Below are 20,279 nucleotides of genomic sequence, written 5' to 3' on the forward strand. Positions count from 1 at the left end.
CCAAACAACACATTTTGTTTCTGCTTTAAACCTGCTAAGTTATCTATTGCTGACTTTATGATTGCATAGTTCAACATAAAAATTCATTCTACTCAAATTCTCAATAATAAGTCTGATTAGTTAGATAACTTCCCAATCATAAAAGCTTTTATTTTAAGACAAGTATTATGCAAATATAGTGTGGAAATCAGACTCACTGTAATTGGGATAAAAAGACAACTCTAGAAGAACCCTGCACATGTGATACCTACTGCATTTTGGTGCATACTGTCTTGCATTCCCTACCTTTCTTCCTCCTCTTTGAAGTGCTGGATTAAAGTGTATTCACACTAGAAAGCTACACAGCAGGCTTAATATGAGAACTATGTGTTTAAGAAAACAAGACATTCTAAATAAGAAATCTCCAATTATTTTGTTTTTACGACCTTTCTTATGAAGAGTGTTTTATGTGCAATAGCTGCAGATAGAAATAAATCTACTTTTCACTCAAGCCCAATCAAATATATAAAATATAAAATACAACATAAAGCAAACTACAGAGCAGCAGTGATTCTTAGAGCAGCATGTGCAAAATTCAATATTTTGTTATCTACATCACTGTCGTCAGAAAAGAAAAGTGCCAAAACTCCCTTTTCCATTCCACTTAAACTGGTTCCCCACAATTGCAACAAACATCTCCTGTGACATTAAGTTGTCATCAGCTTGTGTGATCCCCAGTTCACTCAACCTTTTCTTCTTCATGTGGCCTTTTTGTGTAGAGACAGCAACTAGTTCATTTACAATTTCACAATTACCCTCAACTTGCTCAGAAAGGTCAGTTCTTTCATAAAGCTCCATTCTGCCTGTTGCACACTGAATCAGCTCTTCTAGATCCACTCTTTCAGCTGCATCTGCCTCTTCACTTGTCTGAATTTTAAGTGCTTTATTTTCTGGAGAAACAAATAAATTATAACAAAGTTCAATAAACAGTCTAACCAAACTAAAACATATATCTACACAGTCTGTTAGAGCTTTCAAGTTTTTTTCTGCCCAGGACTCCTGATATATTTGTATTTTACAAATTCTTTGCCATAAGATTCTCAACTGGCAGTTGTCTTACTCTTCACCAATTTTAACTTCTTTATTTACCTTCTTCATCCTAGAATCTCATTCACTCGACAGACATATCCTGGGTATTTACTGTCTGCTAGGCACTGCATTAGGAGCTAGGATGCAAAGATTAATAGATAGTGCTACTTTTCTTAAACTTCTAATCTAGCAGCTAATTCTAGATAGGTCCCACGATCCCCAACCCCTGGTGTTACGATCATTATTCTTTTTTTTTCTCCTTTACTTTTTTTGGTTGTAGATGGACACCTTTATTTTATTTATTTATTTTTTTAAATTTTTTTGTAGTTGTAGATGGACACAATGCCTTTATTTTATGTTTATGTTTTTGTATGTGGTACTGAGGATTGAACTCAGTGCCTCACACATGCTAGGCAAGTGCTGTGCCACTGAGCTACAGTCCCAGACCCTTATTTATTTTTATGCAGTGCTGAGGATCAAACCCAGGGCCTCATACATGCTAGGCAAGCGCTCTACCACTGAGCTTCACCCCCAACCCCACACTCATTATTCTTAAACGGCAACAGAACTTTGCATTGTAATTTTTCAATGTACTAATTAATTTTCTCCAGCTAGTTGAGGAAGAGGAAGTCAGAGAAATTTGCCTTCAGGGAGGTTCTCTGTAGCTAAGAAGGATTGAGACAATGAGACAAGGAGCTGAATATGATCCCCAACCAACAGCCAGCAAAAAAAAAAAAACAGAGACCTCAGTCCTTCAACCTAAAGGAACGGATTCAGCCAGTGAAATGACATGAATTAAGTAGATTCTTTCACCAGAGCTTTCAGATAAAATTCTGCTAACCTGACACCTTAATTTCACACTGTGAGACCTGTGTGGAGATAAAAACTTCTAGAGATATAAATAGAGCATATTCTGAGGAATAACAAGGACTACTATTTAAACTGCTTTAAACTTCCCTTATCCACATAAATGTCTAATCCCTATCTATAACTGAGATTTAATAGTGACCTGCATCATGGCTTAAAATTCATGAATCTCCACTGAGCTAGCTCATTTTGCTGCCAAGAAAGGCAGGTGACAATGAGACACTTAACTTCTACCAATAAAAAATAGAAGCAAGCTCCAGTATATCCCTAAGTAAATGCAGCCTTCAACCTGGCACACTTACTTCTCTGCCTCCTCCCTTAACAAATGCTAGTAGGAGCCACCACTGCTAGCATATACCTATCCTTATTCTATACACTTACAGAAAACCAAGCATGAAAACAAGGGGAGTGTGGGGGTCACAGAAACCACCACATCAAGTTTTGAATGAACAGATGAACTTGTTGACATTCAAAGTCTCTCTCACCCTGAGATTCTATAATGCTAACACTTTACCAAGCTTCTCTATGTCCATGCCTAAGCATGTTCTAGGAATATTTTTAAAGAGGGGAGGAAGACTCAGTTTAATGCTGAAATAAAGCAAACCATATATGGTCTTTATATAAAAAATTACTAAATATAGCCTACCTTCAATTCCATCGTGGGCATTGTCTTGCAGTTCAGAGAAAATTGTAGGCTTCACCAAAACAACACCATAACCTTCATTATTATGTATGACATTATTTACCATGGATATTTTGGGAATGTCATAATGCTCATCTAAGAAGTCCTGTGACATTGAAAACAAATGTCTTAAGAAACTGTCATATTCAACATTGCCTGTTTTAAAAATCTTTTTTCATACCATTCTAAAAATAAAGTAGAAAATCTATGCTTATTTGCACCAGAGTGACATAGTGTTCCTGTCACTTCTGCATATCTAAAGACAGCAAAGCTCTTTCACAAGAAATCACCAACTACTTGTATTATTTAAATTTCTATGATGTAAATGCTTTCAAAACTAGAAAGCAATAGAATCCAACATAGAAATTTAATAAAACATAATTTCTTAGGTGAAACCATTCTAATCTTTAGAAAGAATGTATTTCAGCTAATGCTCACCTTAATGAGGATCCCCTCCTTGCAATGATGGATCCCATTGTCACTCAGGATACACTTACTCCCAGGATATATTTCAATACCAGCACCCTGTAAGTTACAATTTGGGGTAATGACAATCAGTTTTAAAAAGATTTATTACAATGACTTTTTAGCCTTTAACACAGAAAAAAAAATGTAACATACAAAGATAAAGTGTTTTACAGATGACTTTCTTTAAGTATTTCTTTTCTTTTTTTTTAACCAGGGATTGAACTCAAGAACACTTGATCACTGAGCCACATCCCTAGCCCTATTTTGTATTTTATTTAGAGACAGGGTTTCACTGAGTTACTTAGCACCTCACTTTTGCTGAGGCTGGATTTGAACTCGTGATCCTCCTGTCTCAGCCTCTGGAGGCACTTGTGCACCATTGTGCCTGGCTTTAGGTATTTTTAATCAACATTTCTATTTGCTCCATTTCCAACAAATTGTTGATTATTTAACACACACACACACACACACAGTGGTTAAGAGTGTCAAAACTTGATTTTTATTCCACTCTCATTCTAGACAAATGTTTTCTGATTCTGCCAAAAAAAAAAAATAGTCATTTAACAATTTTGTTGAAAGATGCACTTAAAATGACCATTCTCAAACATACTCAATTAGTTGGAGAACAGCATGAGTCTAGTAAAATACTGAAATTTGAAGACAGAAATAAGATTCTGTTTTTAAAAACAAGACAGTTTAAAATAACCCTACCATAATGATTTTAAAATCACTTCTATGAGTCAAGCAATGGCCTCTACTACTACACTCATGTTAAAATTAGCAGTTAATACAAATGTTACTTATTCATGGTAACCAGAAAGACCCACCATGATCCAATTCTCTCACATTGTCCCATGATACCACATGGTATCAACAAAAAAGTAACAGTAACTATTTATTGCTAATATTATATTACATACTTTAGAAAACAAAAATCTTTATAATTAAGAAAGCATTTCATGGGTGTGGGGCCGGGGTTGTGGCTCAGTGGTAGAGTGCTTGACTAATATGCATGAGGCACTGGGTTTGATCCTCAGCAACACATTATAAATAAATGAATTAATAAATGAATGAATGAATGAATAAAAAATGTGTCCATCTATAACTAAAAACATTTTTAAAAAGAAAGAAAAAGAAACCATTTCAGAATACGTTAATTCATCATATCATTGATTAAAAAGTTATAATCATTTATGACACATCTACTGCATGGGTGTTGAGTTGTTTTTTCTGGAGTAGTAGTATTCCATGAGAGTACATTTGTTATTACTTCCTCCTTTACATATGGCTGAACCCTATGTACACACTAACCCTAACTCTTCTATAAAATGTTTTTTTTAATTGCTAATTAAGCTAAAAGATTTTCAGTTTGGGGTTATGTGCAAAAAGATTTAGGAGTATACTGAAAAAATATATATACATCCATAGGTCACTTAATAATAGGGATATGTTCTGAGAAATTTGTTGTTGGGTGATTTTGTCATTGTGTAATCTTAGCGTGAACCTACATAATCCTAGATGGTATAGCCTACTACACACCAAGGCTATATGGTATTCATAGTTGTATATGTCATACTGATATGCCATTATAAGGCATGTGAATATTCAACAAAATAGTTAAAATTAAATATCAACCTATAATGTGAAGGAATAATGTAAAATTTTAAAAGGACAATTTAAACCAGCAATCGCCTAGAAAATGAAGTGAACAGCTATTTGGCAGTTAAAAATAGTTGCCCCATTCACACTAAATGTGATGAAGTACATGTTCCTATTCCTTCTGTTAGGTATAATCAAAAACATAGGCAATATATTCAAAACAAGTAGAAAAAGACTGAAAAGTGGGCTAGGGTTGGGCTCAGTGGTTGAGCACTTGGCTCACATGTATGAGGCACTGGATTCAATCCTCAGCACCACATACAAACATAAATAAATAAATAAATAAATAAATAAATAAATAAATAAAGATGTGTGTCCATCTACAACTAAAATACAATATTTTTTTAAAAAGTGGAGAGAAGAAGGCAGAACTGCTTGGGACTTCAAAACACAAAGAATGACACCAACACAATGGTCAGTTCCCTGGATTTTCCTTCTGCCTCATAATCCCCACACTGAAGAAGCTGGTGATCCAGAAACATGAACAGACAAAGGAAAAAAAAAAAAAAGGGATTGCTCTGTCTAGTCAAAAGACCAGACAACCTAAAGATAGAAAACTTACAATAACAGCTCTATTCCAGCCAAATACCACAGAGGATAAAACAACAACAGCAGCCCCCATTCCCACAAACGCTGGCAAAGTTGGAGAGCCTAGACTTCTTCTGCTTAAACCAGGCTGTAACCAGGTAACTTTTTCATCCCTAGTAGTTGGAACCAAGACCCTTGGCCTAGCAGTGTCAGTAGAGACTACATGGGAAGTCCAGACTTTACCTCCACCTGACATTGACAAGAGCCTTTCAACCATCCCCACTGGGGTGGTATCAGAGCAGGCCTCATGGAGAACCTGGACTTTCATCATTGCTCAGTGGTAATAAGACAAGCCCCAAGTACAACAGTGTCATTGGAAACCAGGAGGGAAGCTGGATCTCTCACTTCCACCCAGCAGTACAAGTACCCCACCCAACCTGAGAATCAATCCTGCCCCATCCTCTTTATAGCACTCAGAGAAGCCCAGTTAAAACAGAAGATCCAGACTCTCATAACAATACAAAAATGTCCAGGTTTCAACTGAAAATCATTTAAAACACCAAAAACCAGGAAGATGCCAAACTAAGTAAGACAATCAACTGATGTCAAAACTATAAAAATGTCTAAGATGTTAGAATTAGTTGACAATAATATCAAAAGAACCATGATTAAAAAAAATACTGCAATTAGCAATTGTGAACATACTTAAAGAAAATGAAAGTCTCAGCAAAGAAATAGAAGATAACTTCAGAACCAGTAGTATTTTTGGAGATTTCCTTTGCCTCCTTTTTCTTGCCTTATTGAACTGGCTAGAACTTCTAACACTATGTTGAATATTTGTGGTGAGAGCAGATATCCTTACCTTGTTCTTGATTTAGGAGGAATACATTCAGTATTTCATCATTAAATATAAACAGCTTTTTATAGATATGCTCTATGAAGTTGAAGAAGCTCACAACAGATAAAAATGAGAGAAAATCTAGATCATCTACTTCTTCAATAGGTGAATAAACAAACTGAAACGACCACATGTTGGGCTATTTATCAACAATAAAACGGAAGAAACTATTGGTACATACAAATTCTGGATAAAACACCAAAGAACTGCACTAAGTGAAAAATTCCAAAAGGTTATATACTCTGTAATTGCATTTATATAACATTCTTGAAATGATGAAATAATAGAAATGGAGAACAGATGAGTTTGCCAATAGTTAAGAAGGTTGGTGGGAGAGGCAAATGAGTTTGGCTACAAAGTGGCAACATAGGGATCTTTGTGGTGGTGAAAACATTCTTTGCTTCAACTGAACCAGTGTCAATACCCTAGTTGTGACATTGTACTATAGTTTTGCAAGGGAAACTGGTAAAGCGTACACATATGGGATCTCTCTGTATTATTTCTTATAATAGCATATAAATCTATAATTATCTCAAATTCAAAAGTTTTTTTAAAAAGCAACTGAGCTTCAGCTGTTTCAAAATTGCTTAAAAGTTATAATTTTAAGGATCTTAATTTATTTTTAAATTACCAAAGAGAAATTATGAGATTTATTCTTTTCCTTCCTAATCTCCGTTTTAAAAATACTACAGTATTGTGCTTATGCTTAGTGGCTAAATAAGAAGACTTGGGCTGATTTAGTGGATAATAAGTATCTAAACTTCTCTGAAGAAAGAGAATTGAAGTACACATCTATATCTTCGTCCCATAGTTTAATTATATAAAACTTAAACTAAATAATTACTTCCGCCATACCTTGGCACCATATAAATCTGAGTTCTTCATTAAAAATTCAGCTGATGTTCGTACTGTGACTCCTGTAGTTTCACATTGCAACACACAGTTTTCCAATGTAGTCTTGCCACGGTGAATGACTATGATAAAAATAAACAGTCAACTGCTTTAAGAAGTAATGTGACTATTCCAATATTAGAAATATCCTAGAGTTGACATTAAATATAGTCTAAGTATCCTCAAGAGGTACCATTTAAACTGTTAGCTGAATTACAAATTTATAAAATTTAAATAATCACTATAGTGAGTTATTTTCTAAAACCTAAAGGCAACTTCCTTAGAAAATGACTTGACCTCAGAAATGCAAAAGCATCTATTCATTACAAAAAAAAAAAACACCCTACACAAACATACACACAAACATATACATATACATATACACATACATATACATATACATATACATATACATATACATATACATATACATATACATATACAAGCAACTCTGCTAAGTGACCCGGAAGGAAGAAGAAAAAGTCCAAAAGCTGTGTGATACAGATTCTAGGAAACAATGTTTTGTGTTGCTATAACAAAATACCTGACATTGGTAATGTTAAAAAAAAAAGTTTATTTGGCTCATTATTCTGGTGGGTAAAAAGTCCAAACAGCATGGTGTCTGGCAAGATCTTCCCAGCTGTATGACAACATGGAAGAGAAGAAATGACATCAGCTGCATACAGAAGGGAAACATGTACTACCAAGGAAACAAGAGAGTGGGCATGGGCCAACCCACTCTCAGGGGAACTGATCAACTCCCATGAGACCTGCATTAATCCATTCATGAGTGTGGAACCCCTGTGACCTAATTACCTCCACTACATCCCATCTCTTAAAGATTCTACCACATCAACACCACCACCAAGCTTTAAGCACAAGAACATTTGGGAGACAAACTATATCCAAACCTTAGCACAATGTCAAAGAAGCAAGTTTCAGTCTAATGCTAAAATGAATACAAAGAACACAAAATACAATTTTGGAATGCTTTAAAATAATTAATCACACAGAAAAGAAAAGAAAATGATAATAAACCAATAAGTTTTCAAGAATAAGCTGAACTAGGAGAAAAAAAAAAAAAAAAAAAAAAAGAATAAGTTGAACTATTTTTCACCTTAAGGTAAACTGCTTAACTCATCATGCTATGTACACAGTAACTAATCAGCCTTCCATATACTCCAGTGGTATTGAGTTACATTCTATCTTTCATAGAAAATAGTCTTTCAAAGCCTAGGAAAAAAAATGCACCAAATATTCAGGTACTTACTTAAGATTCCTTCTACAGCATCATGCTGAACAAATTTTATGTTTGAGATTTTAATATCCGCACCTGTGCAATCCACAAAAGTATCTCCTTTGCCTCTCTTTTCTATCACAATATCATCTGGTAGACCATATCCTAAGGAAGAAAGCAAGAACACTCAAGAAGGGTGAGGGAAAACATCTGAACACAAAAATGTTAGAACAAATTTCACTAGTCTAAATATTTCCAAATGATAATTCGAGACAATCAATGTTAGTTTTATTTAAATAAAATCTCTTTCTCTACATACCTTGTGTAGTTTAAGTCAAGGTATCCAACTTTTAATAACAACCCTCCAATCTGTCCCCATATTAGGAAGACTGCTCTGCCAACCACCTTAGGTCAGTTCACCACTAAATTCACTTACAAAACTGCTATAAAAAAATAAATCATTCTAAGGCATTCAGCCCTTCTAAGTTTTCCCCTAAGATTTTGCGGCTCTAATATAAATTATATGGAATATATCTAGCATTTCTCAAAATTAGAACCTGACAAATTAACTTCAAACAGTTTAAGCTAATACAAAAAAAAGTCTACTTTATTAACCAATTTTTAAAAATCAGGTTTCATAAATCTCTTTCTTTTCTTTCTTTTCTTTCTGAGATAGGGTGTTACTAATGCTGCCTAAGCTAGCCTCAAGCAATCCTCCTGCCTGCACCTGCCCAGTAGCTGGGAATACAGTGCACACCATTGTACTCAACAAAATCTTAATCCAACTAATAATGCAGGCCAAGCCTCTGGATGCTCTTACAGAAAACTAGAGAATTTTCTTTCATCATAAAACAGAAGCACACAAACAAAGCTGTAAGAAAAAACTCTAAGATATAGTTAAGTATCTGGATGTTTGGTGCATTGTTTTTTCTAGGCTTTTCATAAAGAAGAGCCTTTGCTTGAGTAGATGAAAGTAGTAACAGCATTGAACAGCAAAGCTACTTGAAGAGTTTAGACAAGCCTTGAGGGGCACTAAGACTCCAAACACAAGAATGCTACCAGGGTGGACATTGGATAATTGGATTGAGTTGTTTCTGATTCTTTGTGTCTGTCAGTACTTTGCATATTTCCTATAACAATCATTGTTTATCTTCAGAAAAATAAAAAAAAATATAAAAAGAATTCCATGTTGAGGGAAAAAACCTGAGATTATTATACAAATTATGTATTCTTAGTAGTTAAAAACAAAACCATCACCTAATTGAATAGATTTTTTAAACAAAAAAGGCCTACTGTAAGAGCTATTCACCCTGCACATATTTATGAAACCTGCACACAGTAGGTACTCAATACACTTGTAACACTTGTAACAAGTGTTATCGATGAATCACTAGTACTCCACACATTCACACTGCAGATCACATCTGATTCCCCAATTCTTAGAAATGCCCTCGGTTAGTAAATTTATAGTCATTTTTATACTCACCCATCAGAATTCTATGGTTATTTATAACATTCTGGCAATTACATTATTATTTCTTCACCAATCTAGAAAGAATTTTTATCCACCAAACAATATAATATCAATGTTATTTTCACTATGCCAAAAAATAAAGTGTTTTTATTGCAGTGATTTACTCTGCAGATGTGTTTTTTATACACATACATCTATGATAAATCAGATATTGGAGAGGAGAAAAAACAAAAATTATAAACATAAAACAAAAAAGGGGACGATGATATAGTAGTGAACAGCAGGAAATTAAACTCCCAGTCTTGCTTCCATTAAGAAGTTTTGACAAGATAAAGAACATAGCTTTAGCCATTTGTGAACAGCTGCTTAAGTCACAAAATGATATATCCTTTTTTTTTTTTTTTTTTTTTTTTGCATTACAAGCTTTATTACTAACTTGAAGCTGTTCTGGTAAATAGTTGAACAGGTGCACCTAAATTTTACTTTATAGAAATATGCAGAACCAAAATGAACAATTGTGAACTAAACTAAATTTAGGAATCATTCTGAATGAATTTTAAGATTATTACTGTTAAAAAGTTGCTTTTAAGGGGTTGGTTGTGGCTCAGTGGTAGCATGCTTGCCTAGCACGCATGAGGCACTGGATTCAATTCTTAGCACCATATACAAATAAATAAAGATCTATAAACTAAAAAAAAAAAAAAAGTTGCTTTTATACAACCTTCAAATATTGATGTTCTCAAAAGTATACTTTGGGGGGATCCAACATGGCGGCCGGCGAGCAGGCAGCATTTTCTATACCTCCGCAGTAACGGGATCAGAGAGACACATAAATACACTTGCATGGGGCATGCTGAGGAACTTCTAACAACTTTCCACTGAAAGGAGACCTGCCGATAACTAGTAAGTCTGTGGGAGGGGTCAGTTGGTCCCAGGTGAGTGAATCTCCGCAACGCGGACCAGGGACACAATCCCGCCGGCCACCGCTTGAGTCTGTGAACGGCCTCTGGCGGTCCAGCGATAGGATCCACATTCCTACCACCCCACCCCCAGCCGGCTCGGTGCATCGCAGATCAGGGACACAATCCCGCCGGCCGCCGCTGAATTGCAGCGAACATAGGAACCTACTGGGCCCCGCAGGCCTAAGTCTGTGAACTGACTCCAGCGGCTCGGTGCTAGGATCCACACTCCTAACACCCCACCCCACCCCCAGCCAGTTCGGAGCAAAGCGGACCAGGGACACAACCCCGCCGGCCGGCCACGGGCGGCGGCCAGACTGGGCCCCGCAGGCTTGAGTCTGTGAACGGCCTCTGGCGGTCCAGCGATAGGTTCCACATTCCTACCACCCCACCCCCAGCCGGCTCGGTGCATCGCAGATCAGGGACACAATCCCGCCGGCCGCCGCTGAACTGCAGCGAACATAGGAACCTACTGGGCCCCGCAGGCCTAAGTCTGTGAACTGACTCCAGCGGCTTGGTGCTAGGATCCACACTCCTAACACCCCACCCCACCCCCAGCCAGTTCGGAGCAAAGCGGACCAGGGACACAACCCCGCCGGCCGGCCACGGGCGGCGGCCAGACTGGGCCCCGCAGGCTTGAGTCTGTGAACGGCCTCTGGCGGTCCAGCGATAGGATCCACATTCCTACCACCCCACCCCCAGCCGGCTCGGTGCATCGCAGATCAGGGACACAATCCCGCCGGCCGCCGCTGAACTGCAGCGAACATAGGAACCTACTGGGCCCCGCAGGCCTAAGTCTGTGAACTGACTCCAGCGGCTTGGTGCTAGGATCCACACTCCTAACACCCCACCCCACCCCCAGCCAGTTCGGAGCAAAGCGGACCAGGGACACAACCCCGCCGGCCGGCCACGGGCGGCGGCCAGACTGGGCCCCGCAGGCTTGAGTCTGTGAACGGCCTCTGGCGGTCCAGCGATAGGATCCACATTCCTACCACCCCACCCCCAGCCGGCTCGGTGCATCGCAGATCAGGGACACAATCCCGCCGGCCGCCGCTGAACTGCAGCGAACATAGGAACCTACTGGGCCCCGCAGGCCTGAGTCTGTGAACTGACTCTAGCGGCTTGGTGCTAGGATCCACACTCCTAACACCCCACCCCACCCCCAGCCAGTTCGGAGCAAAGCGGACCAGGGACACAACCCCGCCGGCCGGCCACGGGCGGCGGCCAGACTGGGCCCCGCAGGCTTGAGTCTGTGAACGGCCTCTGGCGGTCCAGCGATAGGATCCACATTCCTACCACCCCACCCCCAGCCGGCTCGGTGCATCGCAGATCAGGGACACAATCCCGCCGGCCGCCGCTGAACTGCAGCGAACATAGGAACCTACTGGGCCCCGCAGGCCTAAGTCTGTGAACTGACTCCAGCGGCTTGGTGCTAGGATCCACACTCCTAACACCCCACCCCACCCCCAGCCAGTTCGGAGCAAAGCGGACCAGGGACACAACCCCGCCGGCCGGCCACGGGCGGCGGCCAGACTGGGCCCCGCAGGCTTGAGTCTGTGAACGGCCTCTGGCGGTCCAGCGATAGGATCCACATTCCTACCACCCCACCCCCAGCCGGCTCGGTGCATCGCAGATCAGGGACACAATCCCGCCGGCCGCCGCTGAACTGCAGCGAACATAGGAACCTACTGGGCCCCGCAGGCCTAAGTCTGTGAACTGACTCCAGCGGCTTGGTGCTAGGATCCACACTCCTAACACCCCACCCCACCCCCAGCCAGTTCGGAGCAAAGCGGACCAGGGACACAACCCCGCCGGCCGGCCACGGGCGGCGGCCAGACTGGGCCCCGCAGGCTTGAGTCTGTGAACGGCCTCTGGCGGTCCAGCGATAGGATCCACATTCCTACCACCCCACCCCCAGCCGGCTCGGTGCATCGCAGATCAGGGACACAATCCCGCCGGCCGCCGCTGAACTGCAGCGAACATAGGAACCTACTGGGCCCCGCAGGCCTAAGTCTGTGAACTGACTCCAGCGGCTTGGTGCTAGGATCCACACTCCTAACACCCCACCCCACCCCCAGCCAGTTCGGAGCAAAGCGGACCAGGGACACAACCCCGCCGGCCGGCCACGGGCGGCGGCCAGACTGGGCCCCGCAGGCTTGAGTCTGTGAACGGCCTCTGGCGGTCCAGCGATAGGATCCACATTCCTACCACCCCACCCCCAGCCGGCTCGGTGCATCGCAGATCAGGGACACAATCCCGCCGGCCGCCGCTGAACTGCAGCGAACATAGGAACCTACTGGGCCCCGCAGGCCTGAGTCTGTGAACTGACTCTAGCGGCTTGGTGCTAGGATCCACACTCCTAACACCCCACCCCACCCCCAGCCAGTTCGGAGCAAAGCGGACCAGGGACACAACCCCGCCGGCCGGCCACGGGCGGCGGCCAGACTGGGCCCCGCAGGCTTGAGTCTGTGAACGGCCTCTGGCGGTCCAGCGATAGGATCCACATTCCTACCACCCCACCCCCAGCCGGCTCGGTGCATCGCAGATCAGGGACACAATCCCGCCGGCCGCCGCTGAACTGCAGCGAACATAGGAACCTACTGGGCCCCGCAGGCCTAAGTCTGTGAACTGACTCCAGCGGCTTGGTGCTAGGATCCACACTCCTAACACCCCACCCCACCCCCAGCCAGTTCGGAGCAAAGCGGACCAGGGACACAACCCCGCCGGCCGGCCACGGGCGGCGGCCAGACTGGGCCCCGCAGGCTTGAGTCTGTGAACGGCCTCTGGCGGTCCAGCGATAGGATCCACATTCCTACCACCCCACCCCCAGCCGGCTCGGTGCATCGCAGATCAGGGACACAATCCCGCCGGCCGCCGCTGAACTGCAGCGAACATAGGAACCTACTGGGCCCCGCAGGCCTAAGTCTGTGAACTGACTCCAGCGGCTTGGTGCTAGGATCCACACTCCTAACACCCCACCCCACCCCCAGCCAGTTCGGAGCAAAGCGGACCAGGGACACAACCCCGCCGGCCGGCCACGGGCGGCGGCCAGACTGGGCCCCGCAGGCTTGAGTCTGTGAACGGCCTCTGGCGGTCCAGCGATAGGATCCACATTCCCACCACCCCACCCCACCCCCAGCCGGCTCGGAGGCGGCCAGACCAGGCTCCGCAGGCCTGAGTCTGTGAACTGCCTCTAGCGGTTTGGCGCTAGGACTTTGGCAGTGCTTAGTGCTGAGTTCCAGCTTTGAGACAGAGGAGAGAAGCGGTCCAGTTGGGTTCCAGACACCGGTCGGACCACAGAGGAGGACAGCAGCCGCCATTTCGGAGAGATGATGTAATCATCCCCATGTTCTATTGATCTCAGCTCATCCAGCGACGGAACAGGTGATTTCAGGCTGGTAGTTGCCTGCGTCTAGCAGACAGATTTCTTGCTCAGGCTCGGGACTGGGGATCTTGTGGAGAATACTCCTAGAGGCTCATGCCTGGCAAGGCGTGTACCAGGCACTGAGCAGCTGGATTCTGGTTCCCGGGGCTAACCTGGCCCAGGTCTGAGGAAACTGCGGAGACTGCCGGTGGAGGCCAGCTCCAAGTGGAGCGTGCGCTGAGCTAGGGGCGACTGGGTTCTGACTCCCGGAACAGTTTTGGCCTGGGGCTAGGGAACCCGTGGGGGTCGCTCGCTGGAGCCAGCTCCCAGCGGAGAGTGTATCGAGATAGGAGAGGCGGAGTTCTGGCTACCGAAGCTGCTTTGACCCAAGGCTAGGGAACCAGCGGTGTCTGCTTCTCAGTCAGGGTCCTGTTGGGTGCTGTGGGGGCAGAGTGGAGCTTCCACCTGCACCCAGAGCAGGCCAAGTGACCCGCCGGCGTGGTAGCATGACACCCCAAACGCAGCTGGGTCTGAAGAGAGTAGCCGCCCACGCCTAGAATAGGACCAGCGACCCCGCGAAGCGGTAGCCAAGTAACCTCATTTGGAGTAGGGGCTGTGCAGAGCGGGCAGGCAGACCTGCGGCCCACTGGCAAGACAGGCCAGGTAGCTTGCCAGAGTGGTGGACACGTAACACCGAGGCAGTTGCGTCACACTGGTTGGAGTGGGGGCGGAGCAGGGTCGCCGCCCGGGTCCGGAGGGGGCCCAGCGACCCGTTGGAGAGGTAGTCAGGTACTCCCATTGGGAGTGGGGGCTGTGCAGAACTGTGACCCACCGGCCTAGAGGTATGCCAGCGTGGTAGACTCGTCACACCAATTGGAGTGGGGACCCAGCAGAGCCGCCACCCACATCCAGATCAGGACCTACGACCCCAGGGCGTGGTAGTTACGTTACCACAATTGGAGTGGGGGCAGAGCAAAGCCGCCTCCTGTGCACGCAGGGGGGGCAGACCTGTGACCGATCAGCGTGATAGACAGACCACCATAATTAGAGGAGGAGCACAGCCACTACCCACCCTGCAAGGGAGACTTTCCAACTATACAAGAGCAACATAAATAAATAGGGGGTAAATTTCAAAAACACAACAGTTGCACCAAGCAGAAAGAAACGCGAGCAGTATGAAAAGACAAGGAAAGAAAGGACCACAAGCAATGCAGGTCAACTCAACTTTAGAAGAGGTAATAGCTGCAACAGATGGAATATCAGATAAAGAGTTCAGGATATATATGCTTCAGATGATCTGGAGTCTCAAGGAAGACATGAGACAGCAAAATCAGACAATGAAAGATCACATTGACAAACAAATCCAGGAAGTAAAAGATCAATTTCACAGGGAGATAGAAGTAATAAAAAACAAACAAATAGAAATTCTAGAAATGCAGGAAACAATAAACCAACTTAAAAACTCAATTGAGAATACTACCAGCAGAGTAGATCACTTAGAAGAGAGAACATCAGACAATGAAGACAAAGTATTTCAGCTGGAAAAGAACATAGACAGCTCAGCAAGTCTGCTAAGAAACCATGAGCAGAACATCCAAGAATTATGGGACAATATCAAAAGACCAAATTTAAGAGTCATTGGGATACAGGAAGGCACAGAGCTCCATGCCAAAGGAATAAACAGTCTATTCAGTGAAATAATACGAGAAAACTTCCCAGAATTGAAGATTGAGACAGAATCCCAAATCCTAGAAGCCTACAGGACGCCAAATGTGCAAAATCATAAGAGATCCACACCTAGACACATTATAATGAAGATGTCCAACATACAGAATAAGGAGAGAATTTTAAAAGCTGCAAGAGAAAGAAAGCAGATTACATTTAGGGGTAAACCAATCAGGATAACAGCTGATCTCTCAACACAGACTCTGAAAGCTAGAAGATCCTGGAATAACATATTTCAAACACTGAAAGACAATGGGCTCCAACCAAGAATCGTGTATCCGGCGAAATTAAGCTTCAGGTTAGAAGATGAAATTAAAACCTTCCACGATAAACAAAAGTTAAAAGAATTCGCAGCTAGAAAACCATATCTTCAAAAAATCCTCGGCAAAACATTACAGGAAGAGGAAATGGAAAATAACATTGATAACCAACAATGGGAGGTAGGACAGTAAAGGGGGGAAAGTAGTCAAAGAGGATAACAAATCAGGTTTAGTAACATCAATAAACAAATATGGATAGAAGAACAAACCACATCTCAATAATAACCCTAAATGTTAATGGCTTAAACTCACCAATTAAGAGACACAGGCTAGTAGAATGGATCACAAAACAAGACCCAACAATATGCTGTCTACAGGAGACGCATTTGATAGAAAAAGATATACATAGACTGAAGGTGAAAGGTTGGGAAAAGGCATATCACTCATATGGACCGCGGAAACAAGCAGGAGTGTCCATACTCATATCTAATAAAATAGATTTCAAGCCAAAGACAATCAAAAGGGATAAAGAAGGACACTTCATACTGCTCAAGGGAACCATACACCAACAAGACATAACAATCATAAATATATATGCCCCAAATAATGGTGCAGCCGTGTTCATCAAGCAAACTCTTCTCAAGTTCAAGAGTCTAATAGACCACCATACAATAATCATGGGAGACTTCAACACACCTCTCTCACCACTGGATAGATCTTCCAAACAAAAGTTAAATAAGGAAACTATAGAACTCAATAACACAATTAACAACCTAGACTTAATTGACATATATAGACTATACCACCCAACTTCAAGTAGCTACACTTTTTTCTCAGCAGCACATGGAACCTTCTCAAAAATAGACCATATACTATGTCACAGGGCAACTCTTAGACAATACAAAGGGGTAGAGATAATACCATGCATCTTATCTGATCATAATGGAATGAAACTGAAAATCAATGATAAAAGAATAAAGGAAAAATCAAGCATCACCTGGAGAATGAACAACAGGTTGCTGAGTGATCAATGGGTATTAGAAGACATCAAGGAGGAAATTAAAAAATTCCTAGAGTTAAATGAAAACACAGACACAACATATCGGAATCTATGGGACACATTGAAAGCAGTTTTAAGAGGAAAATTCATTGCTTGGAGTTCATTCCTCAAAAAAAGAAAAAACCAACAAATAAATGATCTCATACTTCATCTCAAAATCCTAGAAAAAGAAGAGCAAAACAACAGCAAAAGAAGTAGAAGGCAAGAAATAATTAAAATCAGAGCTGAAATTAATGAAATTGAAACAAAAGAAACTATTGAAAAAATTGACAAAACTAAAAGCTGGTTCTTTGAAAAAATAAATAAAATTGACAGACCCTTAGCCATACTAACGAAGAGAAGAAGAGAGAGAACCCAAATTACTAGCATACGGGATGAAAAAGGCAATATCACAACAGACACTTCAGAAATACAGAAGATAATCAGAAATTACTTTGAATCCTTATACTCCAATAAAATAGAAGATAGTGAAGGCATAGATAAATTCCTTGAGTCTTATGATCTGCCCAGATTGAGCCAGGAGGATATAGACAACCTAAACAGACCAATAACAATAGAGGAAATAGAAGAAACCATCAAAAGACTACCAACTAAGAAAAGCCCAGGACCGGATGGGTATACAGCAGAGTTTTACAAAACCTTTAAAGAGGAACTAACACCAATACTTTTCAAGCTATTTCAGGAAATAGAAAAAGAGGGAGAACTTCCAAATTCATTCTACGAGGCCAACATCACCCTGATTCCGAAACCAGACAAAGATACTTCAAAGAAAGAAAACTACAGACCAATATCTCTAATGAACCTTGATGCAAAAATCCTCAATAAAATTCTGGCGAATCGGATTCAAATACATATCAAAAAAATTATACACCATGATCAAGTAGGATTCATCCCTGGTATGCAAGGTTGGTTCAATATACGGAAATCAATAAATGTTATCCACCACATCAATAGACTTAAAATTAAGAACCATATGATCATCTCGATAGATGCAGAAAAAGCATTCGACAAAGTACAGCATCCCTTTATGTTCAAAACTCTGGAAAAATTAGGGATAACTGGATCATACCTCAACATTGTAAAAGCAATCTATGATAAGCCACAGGCCAGCATCATTCTGAATGGAGAAAAATTGAAGGCATTCCCTCTAAGATCTGGTACAAGACAGGGATGCCCTCTCTCACCACTTCTGTTCAACATAGTCCTCGAGACACTGGCCAGAGCAATTAGGCAGACGAAAGAAATTAAAGGCATAAAAATAGGAAAAGAAGAACTTAAATTATCACTATTTGCAGATGATATGATCCTATACCTAGCAGACCCAAAAGGGTCTACAAAGAAGCTATTAGAGCTAATAAATGAATTCAGCAAAGTGGCAGGATATAAGATCAACACGCATAAATCAAAGGCATTCCTGTATATCAGCGACAAATCCTCTGAAACGGAAATGAGGACAACTACTCCATTCACAATATCCCCCCAAAAAATAAAATACTTGGGAATCAGCCTAACAAAAGAGGTGAAAGATTTATACAATGAAAATTACAGAACCCTAAAGAAAGACATAGAAGAAGACCTTAGAAGATGGAAAAATATACCCTGCTCATGGATAGGCAGAACCAACATCATCAAAATGACGATATTACCAAAAGTCCTATATAAGTTCAATGCAATGCCAATCAAAATCCCAACAGCATATCTTGTAGAAATCGATAAAAGAATCAGGAAATTCATATGGAATAATAAAAGACCCAGAATAGCAAAAACAATACTAAGCAGGAAGTGTGAATCAGGCGGTATAGCGATACCAGACTTCAAACTATACTACAGAGCAATAGTAACTAAAACAGCATGGTACTGGTACCAAAACAGGCGGGTGGACCAATGGTACAGAATAGAGGACACAGTAACCAATCCACAAAACTACAACTATCTTATTTTTGATAAAGGGGCTAAAAGCATGCAATGGAGGAAGGATAGCATCTTCAACAAATGGTGCTGGGAAAACTGGAAATCCATTTGCACCAAAATGAATCTGAATCCCTATCTCTCGCCATGCACAAAAGTTAACTCAAAATGGATCAAGGAGCTTGATATTAAACCAGAGACATGGCATCTGATAGAAGAAAAAGTTGGTTATGATCTGCACGCTGTGGGATCGGGCTCCAAATTCCTCAATAGGACACCCATAGCACTAGAGTTAACAAACAGAATCAACAAATGGGACTTACTCAAACTAAAAAGTTTTTTCTCAGCAAAAGAAACAATAAGAGAGATAAACAGGGAGCCTACATCCTGGGAACAAATCTTTACTCCACACACTTCAGATAGAGCCCTAATTACCAGAATATACAAAGAACTCAAAAAATTAGACAATAAGATAACAAATAACCCAATCAATAAATGGGCCAAGGACCTGAACAGACACTTCTCAGAGGAGGACATACAATCAATCAACAAGTACATGAAAAAATGCTCACCATCACTAGCAGTCAGAGAAATGCAAATCAAAACTACCCTAAGATACCATCTCACTCCAGTAAGACTGGCAGCCATTAGGAAGTCAAACAACAGTAAGTGCTGGAGAGGATGCGGGGAAAAGGGCACTCTTGTTCATTGCTGGTGGGACTGCAAATTGGTGCAGCCAATTTGGAAAGCAGTATGGAGATTTCTCGGAAAGCTGGGAATGGAACCGCCATTCGACCCAGCTATTCCCCTTCTCGGTCTATTCCCTAAAGCCCTAACAAGAGCATGCTACAGGGACACTGCTACATCGATGTTCATAGCAGCTCAATTCACGATAGCAAGACTGTGGAACCAGCCTAGATGCCCTTCAATAGATGAATGGATAAAAAAAATGTGGCATTTATATACTATGGAGTATTATTCTGCATTAAAAAATGACAAAATCATAGAGTTTGGAGGGAAATGGATGGCATTAGAGCAGATTATGCTAAGTGAAGCTAGTCAATCTTTAAAAAACAAATACCAAATGACTCCTTTGATATAAGGGGAGTAAACAAGGACAGGGTAGGGACGAAGAGCTTGAGAAGAAGATTTACATTAAACAGGGATAAGAGGTGGGAGGGAAAGGGAGTGAGAAGGGAAATAGCATGGAAATGGAAGGCGATCCTCAGGT

At 41.9% G+C, this 20,279-nt stretch overlaps 1 protein-coding gene across 3 annotated transcripts in view; it reads right to left on the bottom strand.

The window, feature by feature from the left end:
* Positions 1–603: 603 nt before the first annotated feature.
* The window catches only part of Shcbp1 (SHC binding and spindle associated 1), a 35,384-nt gene continuing 15,708 nt past the window's right edge, over positions 604–20,279 (bottom strand). For all 3 annotated transcript variants that reach the window (XM_026406899.2, XM_026406900.2, XM_026406898.2), the window contains 5 exons: positions 8,332–8,463; positions 7,026–7,144; positions 3,056–3,142; positions 2,582–2,723; positions 604–929 (listed from right to left, as the gene is read on the bottom strand). In XM_026406899.2, the coding sequence (XP_026262684.2) occupies positions 604–929; positions 2,582–2,723; positions 3,056–3,142; positions 7,026–7,144; positions 8,332–8,463 (806 nt within the window). The remainder of the gene's footprint in view (positions 930–2,581; positions 2,724–3,055; positions 3,143–7,025; positions 7,145–8,331; positions 8,464–20,279) is intronic.

Source organism: Urocitellus parryii, chromosome 15 (genome assembly GCF_045843805.1).
Source record: "Urocitellus parryii isolate mUroPar1 chromosome 15, mUroPar1.hap1, whole genome shotgun sequence".
NCBI classification, from domain to species: domain Eukaryota; kingdom Metazoa; phylum Chordata; class Mammalia; order Rodentia; family Sciuridae; genus Urocitellus; species Urocitellus parryii.